This window comes from Pezoporus occidentalis, unplaced genomic scaffold (genome assembly GCF_034315485.1).
Source record: "Pezoporus occidentalis ecotype Australia unplaced genomic scaffold, CSIRO_AGI_Poc_V1 ctg177, whole genome shotgun sequence".
Classification (NCBI taxonomy): domain Eukaryota; kingdom Metazoa; phylum Chordata; class Aves; order Psittaciformes; family Psittacidae; genus Pezoporus; species Pezoporus occidentalis.
The window spans coordinates 1-18,900 of NW_026913607.1; the positions used below are offsets into that span (position 1 = coordinate 1).

Below are 18,900 nucleotides of genomic sequence, written 5' to 3' on the forward strand. Positions count from 1 at the left end.
GTAAGCTTGAGGATCATCTGGTCCAACCTCTCTAAGCAAAGCATGACCTAGATGAGATGTCCCAACACCCTGTTCAACTTGTTAGCGTAAGAACTGACACATAACCACCGGAATGGTTCTATGAGGTGCTTTATTGCAGCGCTGGGAAACCAGAGGCACACGCCCAAATCTGGCTTCAACCCCATTACATTGCGCTTGTAATTTATACACTGAAAATGTTGTCACTAATACATATTCAACACAGATTACATCATTGACTAATACATATGCATCAAGGATTGCCACATCAGTCTATTATGACATCAGCCTCTTCTGCGCTTGCGCAGCCCCCCTCTGGTGGTCGTCCTGATGAAGTAAGGAGTCTTCCTCGGATGAAGTAAGAAGTCTTCCTCAGGTCATCCTGTTCACTTTTCTGTTCCTTGGACATATCCCAATCATTATGTGGACACCAGCATTCTCTTATTTTCACTTGACTACTCCTGGTACCTTCGTGAGTTCTGCTTCGGTAGAGTTTCACAATACTCCCCTGGATCCACCCATATACCCTTCCCCATATATGGCTATGTTAATTGCTTATCATTATAGCTACCATTGTAATATTTAGTTATAAAGTAACTAAGATACACAATAGCAGAATTTCAACTTGTTCTTAATACAAAAAGAAACCCTCTACTGATTAACAGATTTTCAAACATAATCATCTTTTCTCTTTGTAATATTGTTTCAACACACAATTTCACCTATTACTAACAAACTGAATATTAGTGTTGTGGTTTAAGCCCAGCCAGTAACTCAGAACCACACAGCCGCTCATTTACTCCCCCTTCTTCCTCCCCCCACTCCTGGAGGGATGGGGAGGAGAACCGAAAGAATGTAACTCCCAGGACTAAGATAAGAAGAGTCCAGTAACTAAGGTATAACACAAACCACTGCTGCTACCACCAATAATAATAATGGTAAGAGAAATAACAAGGGAAGAGAATACAACCGTTCACCAACTGCCGACCGATACCCAGCCCAACCTGAGCAGCAACTCTTCCGGGTAACTCCCCCCAGTTTATATACTGGGCATGATGTGCTGTGTTATGGAATACTCCTTTGGCTCGTCTGGGTCGGGTGTCCTGTTTCTGCTTCCTCCCGACTTCCCCTCCTCTCTAGCAGAGCATGAGACTGAGAAAGTCCTTGGTCGGAGTAAACATTACTTAGCAACAACGAAAAACATCAGTGTTATCATTGTTGTACCCACACTGAAAATAAAACCACAGCACTGCACTAGCTACTAAGAAGGAGAAAAATGACTGATACGCCTGAATCCAGGACAATTAGAAGTGTTCAAAACTGGGGAATCTACCACTTCCCTGGGGAGATAATTCCAGTGGCTGATTGTTCTGATTGTGAAAGATTTTCTTCTCATATCCAGATGGAATCTCCCCAGGAGTAACCTGGGCACGGTCCCACTCATCATTTCCATGTGACTCCTTGTAAAAAGAGAGTCTCCATCATTGTAGCTACCCTTTAAATACTAGAACATGATAAGATCTCCCCTGAGCCTTCTTTGCTCAAGGCTGAACAAAGGCAGTTCTCTCAGCCTCTCCTCAGCTGGCAGGCTTCCCAGCCCTTTGAACATGTTTGTGGCTCTTATCTGGGCCTTCTCCAGCCTATCTATATACTATATACTATACATCTCTTCTGTATAGTGGGTACCAAGACTGAACACAGTATTCCAGGTGTGGCCTGACAAGTGCTGGGTGAGATAATAACTTCTTTATCTCTACTCCTGATGCTCTTGTTAATGCAAATGATTCGATTAAGAAAAAAGTCTTGGACCCACTGGAATCGTTAGCATCATTTTGCATTCTTTTTTGCCAGTATAAGTGCTCTGAGGAAACCTGAAAATGCAAACGGATGCTAATGATGAGTTATTCCAGAGATGAATTGATGCTATCAAACAACCTGAACCACAAGTATTCTTGATAACCTTGATATATTAAAAAAAGTCCATAAAATGAAAGCAATTATTTTTCCTGTCTCTGTCATATATTCCTCCCCCATTTCTTGGAATATTGGCAAAATTAGTTTAGCAGCTGTTACTGTACAGAGACAAGAGCCAAGGTAGCTCTAATCTCTAGCCTGACCAGCATCAGTGTTTATTTTAAGAGGACTCTGATATTTGAACAAGTCGGTGTAAAATCATCACCTGTAAGGCAGGAAAGTAACATCACCCCTTGGCTATAGTACAGTTTTGGCTTATGTAAGTGAATCATGCATTTCCCTTCTTTTGGCTGGGGTTTGTGGTTTGACTGTGGTTAATGTCTAGACACGTATTAGGCAGATTTTGTGCACAAGGGTAGATAAGGCAGCCATAGCGGCTGGAAGAAACAGAGTGACAGCATACGTAGTAACAGTGCATGTCATAGTGACCTCATAGTAGCCTTCCAGTACCTGAAGGGGGCCTACAAGAGAGGGACTCTTCATAAAGGGGCTGTAGCGACAGGACAAGATGTAATGGGTTTAAACTTAAACAGGGAAGTCTAGGTTAGATATAAGGAATAAGTTCTTTACTGTGAGGGTGGTGAGGCACTGGAACAGGAAGTGGTGAATGCTCCAGCCCTGACAGTGTTCAAGGCCAGGTTGGACAGAACCTTGGGCAACACCGTCTAGCATGAGATGTCCCTGCCCATTGCAGGGAGCTGGAACTAGATGAGCTTAATATCCTTTCCAACCCAAACCATTCTGTGATTCTATGATTTTACGTACCTCACTAGCAATATGGAGCACCGCAGAACAGCAGGCTAGGCTGTGCGCCCGAGAGGTTTTTGCACTGTCTCAGCAAGCCCGGGGCAGGGCAATCTCTGTGAGCCCTGATCACCCACCCGCCAGTGGGCTGCAGGCCACACCAGCAGAGCTGCGGTACCGAGCGGCCGTGAGCCGTGGCTGCCCAGCGGCACATTTGCTCCTCACCGGCACCCCGGGCTTGGGCGGGCACAGGCTGAGGTAAATCGCGGGGATCGCTGCCCTCAGGCTGAGACAGAGGGAAACTTCGGCACTCGCTGCCTGAACGCTGCTGCGACCAGCTCGATGACCGGCTGGCCCCACTTTGCAAACGCCGGGCTGTCACGAAGCCCGTTATCCGCCTCGCGTTTATCTAACGCTGTTTTCAGGGGACTTCTCATTCGTGCCTGCTACGAGCGCTCAGGCACGGCTGTGTAAGGAGAGGGTTCCAGCCTGGCAAACCATCCCAGCCCGCACTTGGAGGCTGTTTCTCTCAGCTCGAGGCCTGCACTACCTCCCGCTGCAGGCAGCTGCACGGCCGCCGCCGGCGGGACGGCAGGCTCTAGGCTTCCTCTGTGAGGGAGAGAAAAGCCCCGCTATGGCGGCTCGTTGGTCTAGGGGTATGATTCTCGCTTAGGGTGCGAGAGGTCCCGGGTTCAAATCCCGGACGAGCCCCGTCTCTTTTTTTTTTTTTTCGCTTCCTCTATTTCTGCCCCAATTGATGAGCCTGGTGCCCTCCCCCGCGGTGCTTCAGGCACAGCGTGGCTCCCAGCCACAGCGAAGAGACATGGGCAGGACTCGCAAAGAGGCATTTCCTTTTCAATGCAAGGAAAGGGTCACCCCTCCCACTGTAACGCTCCCGAGGAGACGGGGCTGTGGGGCGCCCTGTTCACCCGCTCTCAACCGTTACCCCCTGCGGCTCAACCTCCGCACAACCCGGCTGCGGCCCCGCAGCTACTGAGTTTGTCGCTCTATCCCGGCACCAGCGCCCACCCTGCCATTGCGGGCAGGCCCGAGGCAAAGAAGCATGAAAACGCAGAGGGGCACCCCGGCACCAAAATAAGTGCTTTCGCACCCTCTTTGTAGCGGGCTCGTCCGGGATTTGAACCCGGGACCTCTCGCACCCGAAGCGAGAATCATACCCCTAGACCAACGAGCCGCTCTACCGTTTGTTCCCCAGCTCAGCACTTCACTCTCTTCCCGCCTCCTACTGCCCAGTGCCTCTATGGGCCTGCCCTCCCCCGACTCGCAATGGTTCTGCCCACCGCTTCGGAATACGCCATTCTTCTCCTTAACAGTGGAGGTTGCTGCAATTTCCTTCCCCCCACACCCAAAGGGCAACCGTTGGCATCGCCCTTTCCTTGACCCGTAGGCTCTGCTTGGCAGAGGCGATTCCAAGTTCCCCGGGCAGCACCGAAGGCCGCCGAGCTGCTTTCCCGAGTCTCGGAAGAATACCCGCAAACAAGCTTCCGCTTCGCGCTCGCAGCCAGCGCGCTTGGTGGGCAGTAGCAGGCACGGCCAGTGGGTTGGAAGCAGGGCGAGCTCATTCTCAGCAAATGGGAAAGGGGGGCAATGGGGTACACACATACTCCTCCCCCGACCAGCTTTGGTTTATCCCGACCCGCTCTCTGCCGAGCATTTATGCACCGCGCCCCTTAGAGGTGTGAGAGAGGAATGGCGGGTTCCCCTCTGCTCGCTGGGGCCGGCGGTAATGGCCTTGGGCTCCTGAGGGAAGTGCCTCAGCCGCTGGGAGTGTGTTTCTCATGTGTTATGGCCCAGAGGAGGCAGTGGCGTTCCCTTTCCTTTCTGAACCAATGCTGCAGCTTTGGCTCCCACTTCGTCCCTGATGTGCTGTATCCTGCAAATGCCTCTTGTCAGTCGCAAGCATCCCCCTCATGTTTCCACACCTTCAAACCAGTCTCCCTTGCATCCCAGATCTTTCAAAAGAGCCTTATTCCTACCGTCAGTAATTGCTCTTAGTCCTTAACCACCCAACACTTTCTTGTGGATGGCAGTACGGTTTAAACACAATCCAATTAAAAAATAACCAAAAAACCCAAGAAAATCCCAGCTAAACACAGCAACTACAGTTTCCTTGCTCTTGGGCTGCATGTCTTGGCTCCACTTCATCTTTACTCTTGCTGTTTTCCACCCTTCCCCCCAGTTTAAAGGACTTCTGTCAGGTTGTGCTTTTCCTTTTGAGGCATTATCCACACCAGAGGAATTGCATAAACTATATCAGATTTGTACTGCTGAGGGCATTTTCCTGTTTGGCCATCAGTGTTCATACACCTGTCAATTTGATAGATATGTATGGGACAGAATAGGCCCAGTACACCAAGCTAAGCTGTGGTCAAGTTCCAGTCAAAACTGTTTGACTAGGTATGCCTTGTGGATACACCACCATGCTGCCCAAGCCAACATTCCCTGATAATATGGATAGTATTCCTGCAACTTGTAAGGCCATCAAGGATGGAGATGATGATGCAACTTCTGGCACAGAAAGTCTCTAAACTGATGACTGGCAGAAGCTTGGGAAATCTCACAGGAAGGAACACTGTGTGTCACCTTGAAGGTTTTTGTGCTTCCCCTGAACTAGGATGCTGTTGGAGAAATGGCATTAGGTGAGACAGCTTTGCTTTCTTCTGTTCCTTGGTACACAATACCTGCAGGGCTGGGGCAGGGAGTGTGGTTATTTCCAGTGTCACTGCTTTCCCCAAAGAACACCTTCCTTTGTGGATTAAGCACGTCAGTTATTGATGTTCCCCCAAAATAAAAAATACCATAAATTAAATTAAAACTGTTCAAATAGCACCCCTATTTTGCCTTCCACTGCCAGGTCTCTCCATCCTACCTCAGGATCCTTCATCTCCCCATGAGGAAAAACACAGATTTTGTTCTGGCTTGGGTTTATTCCACCATTTATTCTATTTCTCCCTCAAATTTCCATTCCCTTGCTTGGGACACACATACTCATTCTCTAAACAGGCACACATATATCTATATATATAGTAAGGCACAATCACTCATATCCAGATGGGACACACTGCTGAGAGAAGAAACAGGGTACAGTGAATGACTGCAGCCTGCCCTAGAATAAAAGCTCTAACAAACAGATTAAAATTGATTCAAAGATAACAATGCTCCATAGCATGGCTCAAAAGGATGTGGGGTCCTCCGTGTCTAACAAGTCCACATGAGAGTGTCAGCACTGCTGGCTCTCAGCAAATGACACCTTGGTGCTCTCACTTAGGAAAAAGAAAGGCAGGGCACAGAGCCACTTCTTTCCTTGTGATTTTAGAGCTGGTGAACAGAAAGGGGATATCCTTCAAAACCATTGGGGATGCGTTACAGAGTCCACTTAAGGTCAGATGTGTGTGTAAAATGCTTGTTCCTGTGCAGAGAGACAGGGAGAACCTGAGCCTCTGACTCTGCTCAGCTTAATGTTTGCTAGGAGGAGCTTCGTCATGGATGAGGAGCTGTCTGGTTCTGCCCTTGGTCTCGGTAGCTGCATCCAAGGTGGCTGATGGCAGGTTCAGGCATTAATTCCTGACTGTTCACACCACCTAACAGCTAGCGGACTCCTTGGCTCAGCTTTTGACAAGCCTGGCTAGCTGTCTCCAGTGAGCCCAAACTTGTCCACAGCTTTATGTCGTGCTGTGAACATAAGCCCCATGGTCTTGAGCCAGAGCAGCTTTTTATTCAGTACTGCAGATACAGCTTCAAGCACTGCTGTGAGGAGGGTCTGTTATCTGTCTTTCCCAAATAAGTTATTTCTTATGGGCAACAAATACTCTCCATATGAAAAGCTTTTTTTTGGCTTAGCAACTGCTAGACCCATGACTTAACTAGTACCTGAAGAGTGAATGCAACTCTAGTACAATATCTAGGAGAGAATGGCTATCTGACCTTCACCAATTCATATTCAGCCAGGCCATACGAATGGAGACTCAGCCATCTTCTGAAAGACCTCTTCTTTGACCTACATAAAATAAACCAGCTGTTCCCAGTGAACCAGGATGCTTTCTGTCATGAGTGACACTCAGTGGTGACAAACTGGAAGTCTCAAAATAGAATCAGACTGGATAGGGTCTGGAAGTGTGAAAGACTGAGGGACAGGCAGCACTTCTAAATCTGGACTGGAGTCCAGAGCCAGATAAAAAAGTTGCCCTGTTGACTTAAGCAGCACATCACAGCTACACATCAGCACATTTTCTGTGCATCAAATCTGTTGATTGCTTTCCCCCAGCACTAAAACCACCCCAAAAACGAAGCATACAGAAAAACTGCCTAGCATAGCTTTCTGTTTCACAGGTCAGACAGCTCAACCCCACTTCAAAGGGATTTTATGCTTTATGAACAATTTCCTAAGAGTTTTCCCATGTTCAGGGTTCACGTTGTCTGCCATACAGCATATATGGAGAAAACATACTTTTTCCTACTTTTAAAACATCGTTTACTGAAATTTGAAAATCCAAAATGTTTCAAAAGAAGCTTCCAAAAAGGCACCATACATGTATGTATGTAACTAATGAACTTCATCTAAGACCAGTTCAGGGGAGAAGGAAAAGACATTTTGGAGCAGGATGAAGAAGCAGAGAGACCAGGAATGGTGGTGGTTGTCAGCTCCAGGATAGCACATATCAGGTCTTTCAGTCCCCAGATATCACCAAGGAATGTCAGACAACACCAGTTTTGAGCTCTGAAGCTACTGCAAACCAGTCTCTTGTTCCAACTGTCCCTAAGTATGATGGTGCAAAACAGGGAGACAGTGAGCTGCCACTCAGCTCAGGGATGAGTATGTACCTCAGGGAATATCTGTGTTCTGCTCCTCTCCTGCCACGGAAGGTTTTCCACCTTGTAACTTCCACCTTGACTGAGTAAGATGGCTCCTATTTGCATGTTAAGTCTCCTGTGCCCTGACTGTGTATGTCCTTTTAAGAGGGGAAAAGAAAGGAAATTACACAAAATAATCATGTGTCTAAGTAAAAACAGTGCTGGTGTGTGGGGTCTGTGACTTCGATATTTCTTTGGGGGGTATTTTGATAGTTTCTGTGCTAGGACACAAAGGCAAGATGCAGCCTGAGCACTAGCCTGCTTCGTTCAATTGCTTCTTGCCAAACCAACGAGGCATTTGAAGAAGGAACAGGTGTTTGAGGTGGAATGATATATTTCTTCAGGCATCTGTGGCTATATTATCAGTGGTTAGAGAATGTGTAAGAACCTACATGCAACAAGGTCCACTTGAGCCAGTGGAAATCCTCTTTTATTTCAAGTGGCAGAGGCCCGTGTCTGCATGCTTACAGGGCTGATCAGGAAATTGGTACATGTGAAAAGACTTTTTTTGCTAGCAAAACTAACAAGCTAAACACATGTATATATAGAGAATATGTATGTATGCATGCATATCTACAATGTGTGCAAACATATAAATACGTATATGTAAGGAGGCATATCGAGATAGTACATAGGTGGTTACTGTTGCGGAAAAGTGCTTTTCACTGAAAGCACTTTGAAATTGCTTTCAAACCAGCAACTGAGCAGGGTGCCTGGTGAGCAGAGGCACCGTTTTACTCAATCCAGAATCAACTTTGCTTTTTCTCCATACTCTCTGTAACACCACCCAGGAGGGCTGTTTGGGTTTTTTAAATTCCCTGCCTTGCAGCCTCTGCAGGCCTGAGATTTGATACTTTTGAGGTGTGGAGAGCAGCAAAAATGATTGAAAATTGCCATTTTCAATAATAAGCAAAACATTCTGGCATTTTAGGAGCCATCATCATGCTGACCTGTCTTACCTGCGTGTTATGGTTACGCTGTGCCCTGGTCCTGCGTAGCTGACATTGAAGGCTCACTGGCAGTCTCCAAACCCACCATGTCTGGCAGCTGTTCAGGTGCCAGTGGTGTTTCTTCTGATTCTCTCCATGTGTCTGTGCTCTCACTGGTCTCCTTTGCTTCAGCTTCTTCCTTCTCTGTGTACCCCTTTTCCTGTTCACAGGCTTGCTGCTCTTCTTCCTGGAGACCCTCGAACACCTTCTCCTTGTTGCCAGAGGGAGGTTGGGGAGAGTTCTCCTCTGGGGCACAATGACACTCTTCCTCCTCCTTTGTATCCCATGCATTACTCTTGCAAGGAGTCATTTCCTCTGCCTGTTTTTCTCCTTTTTCTTCACCTTTTGATCTGCTGGATCCTCTCCTTGATGGGGGCTTTCCATCAGACCCTGTGTGTTTCTTTTGCTCTTTGCTCTCTGTTTCTGCCTCCTCTGTCTTGCCCTTGGGCCCAAATACCTCATCCCCATCTTCCTTGGCACCATTTTCTGGAAAGATGTTGACCCCTAAATCTTCCCCATCTCCGTACTCAGACAGAGATCGTCGGAATTTCCTGGAGGGGGGCCTGCGCTTTATCAATCCCCTTGTCCGCACCTTGGAGGCAGGAAAAGCAGACACTGAAGCAGTTGAAAGAGTACTACTGGAAAGCATGAAAATACGAGGAAAACAGCAGAAAAAACTTTATTGCTACCCTGGTGGCCTCACTTTCCATGCTCTGCTACTGAGAGGTAGGAAGAAGGCAGCTCCCTGACAATGAGAGACTACTTTATAGGACAAGCAGCTCTGTAATATATGCATCCTTTCCTTCTGTAAAGATGGTGGCAGAAATCATTGTCCCAGTTAAAACTGTGGTCCCTTGTCCAAGTTAGACCCTCACCCCAAGGATGCTGCATTCATTACAAAGATGCTGCTGACTGGGTATCTCAGTCTTTCCTACTCTTGGCAGTTTGGTGGTTGAGGAAGGAGTCTGCAGTCTAGCTGATGATGGTGAATGCAGGTTAGAGGTCCCCATTCAAGTGCTGAGCACTCTGTGAGGACACCTGGTAACCACTGTGCTCTGCATGGCTCCCTAAAGTGCGCCTCAGCCACCCTTGACATATGCTACACATGGCACCACCTTCTCACAGCACTCCCTGCCCAGGTACCAGCCACACTGTTACTGCTGAGCTGAAGTGACTGGGTCCTGCCACTTTTATCACTTTACCAACTGGGCTGGGAAAAGCTGCTGGAACACAAACCTCTGTATGCAGGTGAGCAGAGACAAGGCTTCACAGAGCTACACTGACAGGCAGTTACGAACCTGGGACTGAGGGCTACAGCCTCCTCTTCATCCCCAAGCAATAAGCAAGCCTTACCCTTCTGTGATGGAGAAATCCTAGTACATACTGTACCTTGTTATAGAACTGCAGCTGAGTGCCTTCTGGGGGTTGATCAAAGCTGACTGGCACCTCACTTGCTCCACTGGGCTCGGACTGAACCCCAGGGCTGCTGGGTGTTGAGGGAGGGGTGCTGAACGGAGAAACCAGGGCTTTCAGACCAGGACTTTTGGGAGATGCTCCTGACAGCAGAGCAGCTGGAGCAAAAGCCAGAGTGGCCTACAGAGAAAACATCCCCGTCATAATGGTGTGCATGATACCAGCGCGTACTACGTGCGGTAACCACATGGAGGAACCCTTGCTCCCGCCACGGGAGCTGCTGCATCTCAGCTGTCACAACCCACGTACCTTCTGGTTATGGGTCTTTCCTGGTGACACTGTCAACAAACAAATTCGGGCAGAGAAATTATGACTGGACTTTTGCCTTTCCCCAGCAGCTGGATCTCAGGACGTCTGTTTTTGTTATCCTGAGGCCTTTTGGGATTTTCCAGTGACCCAGCCAAGCCTGCCGCAGTCTACAGTGGCTGAGGTGGGAGAAAGTCTGAACAAGCAGCCAGCATCACTTCAAGATTTAGACCACCCCTGTGTGTGCCCAAGCAGACCTCTCATTTTAAGGCCTGGTCTGCAGGTCTTCTGAATGATCTGTGAAGTTATGAGGAGCAAGAAGACCATGGAAAAAGAAGCTAGCTTGTGACTAATTGTGGCAGAACACTTCCTGCTGGTGTGTCACAAAAAACCTCTTCTAGGCAAATGTCCTTGGGTGCATTAAAGGGACAGTGCTATCAATACGCTTATGTTGTGTCAGAGCAGCCAGTAGGCACTGAGCTCTGGAGTCGCAAGTGCTGCCAGGAGAGGCAGGTGGCAGTGGCAGGGCACTATGTCTACAGGCTATCGAGTGCTGAGCTGCCCTCAGTGTCATCAATCAGGCCCTGTGGAGAGATACAATAAGGGCAAGAGGTACTAGGTGTGTTTGTGCCTAATGGGGAATCGAGGTGAGAGATGCACAGAGCTTCTGGGCACGCAGAGGGGAGTGCCAGAGCCTGGAGCACACTCTCTGCTGCTAGGATTTTAGCTGTGCCAGCTCCCTGAATGGGTACAGGTGATTCAATTTAATATATAAGGGCAACTCCCGTATGAAGACAGGCTGAGAAAGTTGGGGCTGTTCAGCCTGGAAAAGAGAAGCTGTGTGGAGACCTCATAGTAGCCTTCCAGTATCTGAAAGGGGCCCACAAGGATGCCATAGAGGGACTCTTCACCAGGGACTGTTAGCTGCCAGACAAGGGATTTGGGTTCAAACTTAAATGTGGGAAGTTCAGATTAGATACAAGGAAGAATGTCTTTACTGTGAGGGTGGTGAGGCACTGGAACAGGCTGCCCAAAGAACACTTCCCTGGAAGTCCTCAAGGCCAGGCTGGACAGAGCTTTGGGCGACATGGTCTAGGGTGAGGAGTCCCTGCCCATGGCAGGGGGTTGGAACTAGATGATCTTAAGGTGCTTTCCAACCCAATGGTTTAGACTGCTGCAAAGAGCTGGAAGAAATCTCAGCCAGGGTTTCCTTCACTTTTCTCTCACGAGCTGCATTTAAACTGAGGTGCCTGTCCCTGCTTCCTACCTGAGCTGTGCTACTGCAATGGCCATACCCAGCCACATACCCCACAGGTCCAAATGATCCTGACCCACACACTGCCCTGCCTGCGGATGTGTTTGAGGATCACTAGACAGTTTCTGATATTGGTTAGCATCAGTAGACCTGCTCTGCCTTTCTTGTTTGTGTGCTGTGGAACTGGGCCCTCCTCGGTGAGGCCTCTGTCCTGCTTACCTAGATGTCATCGTTGACTCCTGGATCCCCTTCCCCAGTGGCTGCTCTGCAGGTAAAGCAACTATGACAAATGCCAATCAATTTTTATTTGCTGCAGCAACCATGTGGGCTCCTCCAGGACCTACCTGCAGCTTTTCAATCATGGGGGAGCTTTTCACCTTGACCTTGGGAACGGGGCAAGCACTGGGAGACTGCCTCTGCAAAACAAAATGAAACATGAAAAAGTCACAGTAAAGTAAGTGAAAAAGAGGAAATACAGTGAAGGTGGAAAATTTGGAAGAGAGAAGCAGAAAATACTAGTCGGGGAGCAAATGAAGTCTTATATGATGTCTTCATGCAAAAGTTTGCTTTCTTCTTTCCTTACCATGCCCTCCTTTTATTCTCTGGCCATCCTAGGGTTCTGCATACATGTATCCTTTCTATGGGAGAAAAGGTGATTGTCTACTTTCTGGCTGAAGTACCTGAGTTAGGTGATGTGTAATGGATTTGCTGCCTCATGGCCTTCAATAAGGTAGATAACCTATGACACATTTACCACTGGTATTATTTCAGGACCAGACAGATTAAAATTCTACTTCTTAAAGGATACAAACCTTAACGTTGGCAAACATTGTGAACTTTTTATGACAGGAAAGACTTTCTGCCACTACTTGACTAACAGTATCCAATTAGTATGGGCAAGAAAAGCCTAAGTGGCTAGGAAGACAGAGCTGTGAAAGGCTGAAAACAGTTTAAGAAAGTGAGAGAATTGCTTTGAGAAAGAGCATATAGATTTTTCCAGGTTCAAAGCAAAAGGAAAGAAACATAAGATTTTAAAGCTTGTGCTCCTTTGGCATGGAGGCAGCAAGAGCCTGTAGCTGTCAGAACAGAAGGATAAAGAACCATCCCCTTGTTAAGGGCAGGTGAGAATGTGAAATTTGGTGGATAAACCTCATACCCTGAAATACAGAAGGACAGAAGTGACTGGAGAGGGCCCAAGCGTGAATCTTAGTGAGTAGCAGACAGCTTATGGGGACCTGCTCATTTGGGGGTGCTGTATGAAGGACACCTGAGGACAATGTTCTGTGGGTACTGCTGACTAAATCCCTCTTCACTCTGTATTAATTATTCCCTTTTTCTGACAAAGGAAAAATCTCAAGAGCAGAACTATTCCACCATTATGCTCAAACCTCTACAGTTCATCTGAAGGCAACAAACAGCATGTGTGTCCCCTGTGCTAAGCGCTGTTTAAATCTAGTAAATGTTGGCAGTTCCTGCTTTAAAATGCTTCAAAGGTGTTAACTGGGTGGATCCATCATGACTCTAACAGTAAAACAAAAGCAGTAGAAATGGGATATGTATCCATGCTATAAGCCTGGAAAACAGCGTGGAGCTGACGCTGAGTACGTATGTGTGAGCAGGGATTCTGCATGACTGATGTCTTTTGCTGCACAGCCTGACCTTTCTGCAACCTTCATATTCATGTCTCAGGAGAGAAGAGGTGGCAGAGAGGAGAGACCTTGTCCCTCTATTAAACTGGTACTCACTTGCTCATCATTGTCACTTGTCTCAGTTTTGTGGGAATACAATGGAAGGGAGCATGGTGGTTTCCTCCGAGTTGGCTTATGTGGTGGTACCTAAGAGAAGAAAACAACCAACTCAGCAGCAGGGAAATCAATGTTTTTTTAAAAAGGAAATGAAATTCAGGCACCAAAGGCCACGCTCTGTAAGTGACCTGCTTGGATGGCAGGGCTTAGCTTGCCTCAATGCATCATCTAAAGACAGCACAAGACATTAGCATGTGGGCTGTGGCCAGCATGCTACGTGTGCTTGTAGTATCTCAAGCCCAATCCTAGTTGGAAAAGTAGTCTCTATCTCTTTCCACAGCATGAAACACGACACTTCAAGCTTTGCGCAAAGGACACTGTTCTAAGCTGTAGAGGTTGGAGAAGCCTTCCCAGAAGCTTAATCTTCAAAGCATCCTGCTGGAGACCCCCTCACACTGCAACAGCTTGTTATGGCTCTCTTTCCTCTCTTATTACCAGGATTTCTGTTTAAAGAAAGCTGCCTACCTGGATCATGATTTTCCTTTTTTGCATCTGACCTATTTTAGGGGCAAAAAGGGGAATCCTGACTTTTTTCAACATGCCTTACAGCCTTATTATTTTCTTTCTAACGAAGAAGAGCAGCTCACAGAGGCAAGTGTTCAGCTGTAACTTTTAGGCTGGCTAAGGAACAGATTCTCCAGAGAGAAGGAACAAGAAAACTTAACGGCAGGGACACCAGTTCATTCTGAATGTCCTTGGGCTCTCAGAGGTACAAGAGTGCTCACAGAGATGCACAGCACAGCACCTATGGAATTGTTCCTTCATAACTATTGCTCTGGTCTTGAAGCCAAGCTCTATCTATTTTTATGCCAGGTTTTAACACTTTTAATGTGTTAACAGACAAAATACTCAGATCATATTGTGGATCTTGGATAATATCCACAATCTAATAATTCTGTTACCTTCTAACAGGCAGGCGTGTGAAAAGTTGAATTATGGCACTTTGCTCTCTGTAGAGTTGGCTGTCTTGGAGGAGCTGTAGTCTTGATGTCGCTTAACTGCTAATGATGCTGCAGCCAGCATGGCAATGCTGCATCTCTGAGTGGCCAGGGCAGCCCTGCCCTTATCACTTTGTCACATTAGAAAGCAATAATGTCATGTCTTACTGAAACCTCACCATTTTGCAGCCGTCAAATGCTGTGCTGTGCCACAGTGAATGTATCAGAGGTTTCCTGGTTGATAGGTTCCCCTTTGCTGGCATGAGTCAAGCAAGGGTTAAAGACCATCCACTCAGCCATTAATCTGAAGCCAGCTTGAGAAAGCCAATGGGGAAGTGACAGATGGCTTGGAGAGAAAAGACAGGAAACTTTGTACTCCTCTGTCTCTGGAGAAAATTAGTTTCTCCCCACTGTGAGGCCCCTCCACACTGCCTTGGCTTGGGAGTACCAGAAGTCTGCAGATATAACACAAGAGAGGTCTGAGAACTTTCTGCCTTTTGAAGGGTGAGGCAGTTAGTACAGTTAAATCCCACACCTTAAACAGGGGAAATTACTGTAATGGGATGGATGGAGTGGTGTGCTGGTGACTAGAGGGGAAAAAAAGTACTTGGGAAGAGACTGGCTATTCCCATCCTGGGGCCTGGCTATGGGAGTGCTGCCCTCTGATAGACGGTGGCATACCAGCACTACGGGGTAGAGGTCATTATTGCATCCAGCCAAAGACAGGGGGGATCCCCTTAGGCGCAGCCTGGGACATGCTGAAATCAGCTGAGCAGCAGAAAGAAGCAGTTCAGTTTTAAAGTGGTGCTCACTGACTGAGGAGGGCCACCAGTAAACATATATGCTTCTAAACCAGTGCATAATGATACAGGGGGCTCTCCTAAAATGTGAAACTCCATCCATAAATACTGTGATTTTCCTTTCTTCCTAAGAGAGGTATTCTGGTGTTTTGCTTATCTGGTGAAAGACAGCTTGTGAGGTAATGCTTGGCATAGCAGGCTTCCAATAAAATGAAGTTTCAGTATGACAGGCAGAGTCTGAAATGTCATTGGGAAGGGGTAATGAGGGCAAGTAAAGAGATAGCTTTCTTTCTCACACCTGTACAGAAGGAACTGGAGGAAACCTTCTACTTTTGTAAACAAGGTAGTGATGACCTGCCACTGGCTTCTACACTGCAGAATCTGTTGTTTGCTTTCTTTTTCAATGGCTCAGTATTAGCTATTTCATTATCCACTGTTGCACTCTGCCCACAAAAGCCAGCCCAGATAGTACAGTGCTACTGGTAGGTACAAACAGTGTCTAGATGTCTTGAGGTTTGGCTCTACCAAAATACAAATCAGCAATGCATGGAAGACACTGTCACAGCTTGCATTGCACCAGGAGACAAATTCTTTGCAAAGATTCAAAATCAAGGTGGATTCATGCTCCAATCACTGATGCTCTAACTTCTACAGGCAGAGGAAAATGCCTCATTTCCTACTCAATTACCTGCTGGTGGCTGCAGAGCACCTTACCTCTTTTCCAGTAATACTGGCTGCTTGCTCTTTGAATTTCCCTGCTAGCTGAGCCACTGAGGGTGATGATGACTTGTCCACCTCTGAGTTGGTCTCTGCTGGCCTGTTCTGACAGATTGGGAACAACAAGTTATGAGTAAAGGCTGGGAAAAGCAAATGGGCTAGAGAGAAGCCTGCATATGTGTTATAAAGTTCAAGATTCAGCAGGGAATTAAAGCAGAGTTTCTTATATATGGCATCAATCACCCAGTCTGAGAGCAAGAGGTTTGAGAAGATAGGATATAGGAGCATTTTCAAATATCCCAGAAAACTAGCAATTCCACAGAATCTTTTCAGAACTAGCTGAAGAGCCTAGGCTCAGTAGTTTTCACTGGAAGCAAACTATTTTCAAGCCAAGTGTCTGTTCCCCATCTTTTCCTTGCAGTGAGCAGATGGAGCAGGTCAGTAAAGGACATTCCCATACACCTTCTCAGCTCTCCCATCCCTTTCAATATTTATTGCCCTCATCACTGTCACCCTTCCTTTACCAGTGGTTCTCCTGTGAGAAGCCATTCCACGTCCTCACAGCATGCCAGCATCTGCTTGGGGATGTCCCTGTGCTGTTCTGCTTTTTTGGCAAGGAAACACTCAGGCGGGTGTGCATGGGGGGAGGAAATACCAGGGCTGAGAGAAGCTTCCCCTCCCCTGGATCAACAACAGGCTGAGAAGAATGGAGACTGGATGGTGCAACTCTTCCTACAGCCCTGCTGTCATCCCACATTTCCCTTGTTTTCTTTGCTATATGTGTATCAAGCAGTATGAGAAGAAAGGCTTGAAATCAAAGTTGATGAAAGGAAACTTTTGTTCTTCATCTCTAGTATCTGACACCAGGGAATACTAAACTAAGCAACAATAGTTTTGTTAAAGGCAGAGACCTCGAAACAACAAACCATCAGCAATGAAGCTCATACCTCCACTTCCTTTACCACCACCATGAATGCATGACCAGCACCACACTTCCCACCCCTCCACCTCAACACTCTTCTGCTTCTCAGTCAGAAAGTTCCCCCAAAGTCCACTGCTAAAGGAATACATTTGTTTCTCCAAAAACTGCGGCAGAGCCCTTCCTTTTCCCTTCATACTGCTCTGCCCAGGAGGGACCTGCTGTCTCATTAGCAGAACCACTCCTTCAGCATAGCTGGAGGTGAAATACCAATCTGGCCAATGTATGGACATAGCCTCTGGGTCACCACACTACAGGGTCTGAAGAAATAGTTGTGGAAACTTGAAAAAATTCTAAAGTAGGAATTTCTTTAGACTCCTATTTTCTAGATTAAAAGCAAATCAAGGAGATTACAGTAAGGATCTTGGAGCATTCTCTAGTCTGAAAAACCTGGTAGAGAGCAGCATGGCTAAGGCCTGTTTGCACTGTGGAAAAGGGCCTTTCCCTCTCTCAGAGAGGTGAATAAATGGTCCTTATAAATGCTGTCTTCTTTCTCCTAGGTGTGCAAGCCCCAGTAGGTGTCTGCCATTCCCTGTTTCCAGGATCCTGACTACATCTCCCCCAGTAAACTTCTTCTACGCCTCGGACCAGCTTTCTTGCATCCAGCCGCAAAAGCCCCATCAACTGTCTCCTCTGAGGGAACTTCTAGCACCTTCCCCCCATCTTTTCAGCCTTCATTAGAGTAACTACAGGCAAGGGAAGTGTCAGATAAAAGGAGTGAAAGAAGCAGTGAGGTAAGCAGGACAGCAAGGCAAACTGCTGCACATGAAAAGTGATGGCTAGATAAATGGGGAGGGAGAGTAGTTCCCAGCTGTAAGCTGTTTTTTCATGAAGGGAGGGCAGGCTGGAAAGAGGAGGAAACAAAGAATAACCCTGGGTAAGGGAGGATGGACTGGGAGGCTTGGCTACCAGCTTCTAGGACACTTGGGCATGGCACGACCTGAACAGAGGATTCAGTTGAGGCTGAGGAGCTGCAGGTGCTCAGTGTCTGGTGGATGGGCTACCTCCTTCATAGTCTCTTTTTCTCCAGCATTTTCATAGCCTTTTCAGAGCCCTTTGCCTTTACACAGAAAAGACATAGCACTTCCTCTTGGCCTGTCTGACCTCTTGTTTTGGAGTGGTTGTGTTTTCGCTTTGAGTTACAGTCTGAGAACAGAGCTCCCTTTCTTTGGATATGATCAAATCTGTGAGGCTGGAATTATTCCATGCATTTTTTGTTTTCCTCATAGCAGGCACTGACTGTACGTGGCTCTCACCGGTGCGAAGCTTGCTGGCCGGGTGCAGGAAGCAGTGAACATGCCCTTCTAAGATTAGCACAAGTAGCCCACGGCTGTGTACTCCTCAAACTGCCAACTGCAGGCTCTCCGATTACACCACATGTTTTGCAACAGGAAAAGTCCTTTCTCGGATCCTTTCTGACAATTACACTTCTGTCACGAATCCATCTTTTTCTAAGGCTTTGGTTGTTTGGGGTTTTTGTCCCAGCTGGTGTGCCAGGTTCTATGCCTTCTAGTCAATGGAAGGTGCCATACTGGGACACTTGGATACAAAAAGTTTCCTTCCTTGCACTTCAAGGAGAACACCATGCCCCTGGCTTCCAGGAGCTGGATGTCAGTCTGCCTCGCACTGGGAGGGAGGTGGGAAGCCTCACTTTCTCACTCTTACCCCAGAGCATGTACCAGCAGCCCTCAGCCTCATCCACGCCTAAGACATGCGTCTGCTACTTTCACCCCAGAGCTCGGTGGTGGGTCTTTCCTGCCCCACAATAGTAACGTAACCTCTCCCATTCCTGGTCATTTTTTCCATCTTGGTGACATAACCCACCACTTCTCTGAAGGATGATGATAAGGAGCTCTGCTTTTTTTTTTTTGCCAAAAGAAGGTGAAATTACTCAGATGTGAATTCTGTGCTCTTTGCAACTAACTGCTGATTCTTTCCCTTTTCCTAAGAGAAGTGTGCATGGGCTAAACCTAGTGAGCTAAGGTGAAAGAATTATTCCATCAGTAATTTGGTGACTGCTACTCTGAGGTCTTTTACTGTTCCATAAAAATAAGTGTCTAAGCACTGTGTATTCTGGAAAGTGTCAGTCA

General features: G+C 47.2%; 1 protein-coding gene and 2 non-coding genes across 3 annotated transcripts in view; 1 reads left to right on the forward strand and 2 right to left on the reverse strand.

The window, feature by feature from the left end:
* The first annotated feature begins 3,375 nt into the window (after window positions 1–3,375).
* On the forward strand, window positions 3,376–3,447 carry TRNAP-AGG (transfer RNA proline (anticodon AGG)). The gene has a single exon. It is a non-coding gene; the product is annotated as a tRNA-Pro (tRNA).
* A 412-nt stretch (window positions 3,448–3,859) lies between these two features.
* Window positions 3,860–3,931, reverse strand: TRNAP-CGG (transfer RNA proline (anticodon CGG)). Its single transcript has one exon. It is a non-coding gene; the product is annotated as a tRNA-Pro (tRNA).
* A 3,699-nt stretch (window positions 3,932–7,630) lies between these two features.
* The window catches only part of RCSD1 (RCSD domain containing 1), a 32,874-nt gene continuing 21,604 nt past the window's right edge, over window positions 7,631–18,900 (reverse strand). The window contains exons 2-7 of the mRNA XM_062614620.1: window positions 15,829–15,936; window positions 13,317–13,406; window positions 11,916–11,987; window positions 9,987–10,190; window positions 8,568–9,189; window positions 7,631–7,706 (exon numbers count right to left, since the gene is read on the reverse strand). Coding sequence (XP_062470604.1) covers window positions 8,581–9,189; window positions 9,987–10,190; window positions 11,916–11,987; window positions 13,317–13,406; window positions 15,829–15,936 — 1,083 coding nt within the window. The 3' untranslated portion in view covers window positions 7,631–7,706; window positions 8,568–8,580. The remainder of the gene's footprint in view (window positions 7,707–8,567; window positions 9,190–9,986; window positions 10,191–11,915; window positions 11,988–13,316; window positions 13,407–15,828; window positions 15,937–18,900) is intronic.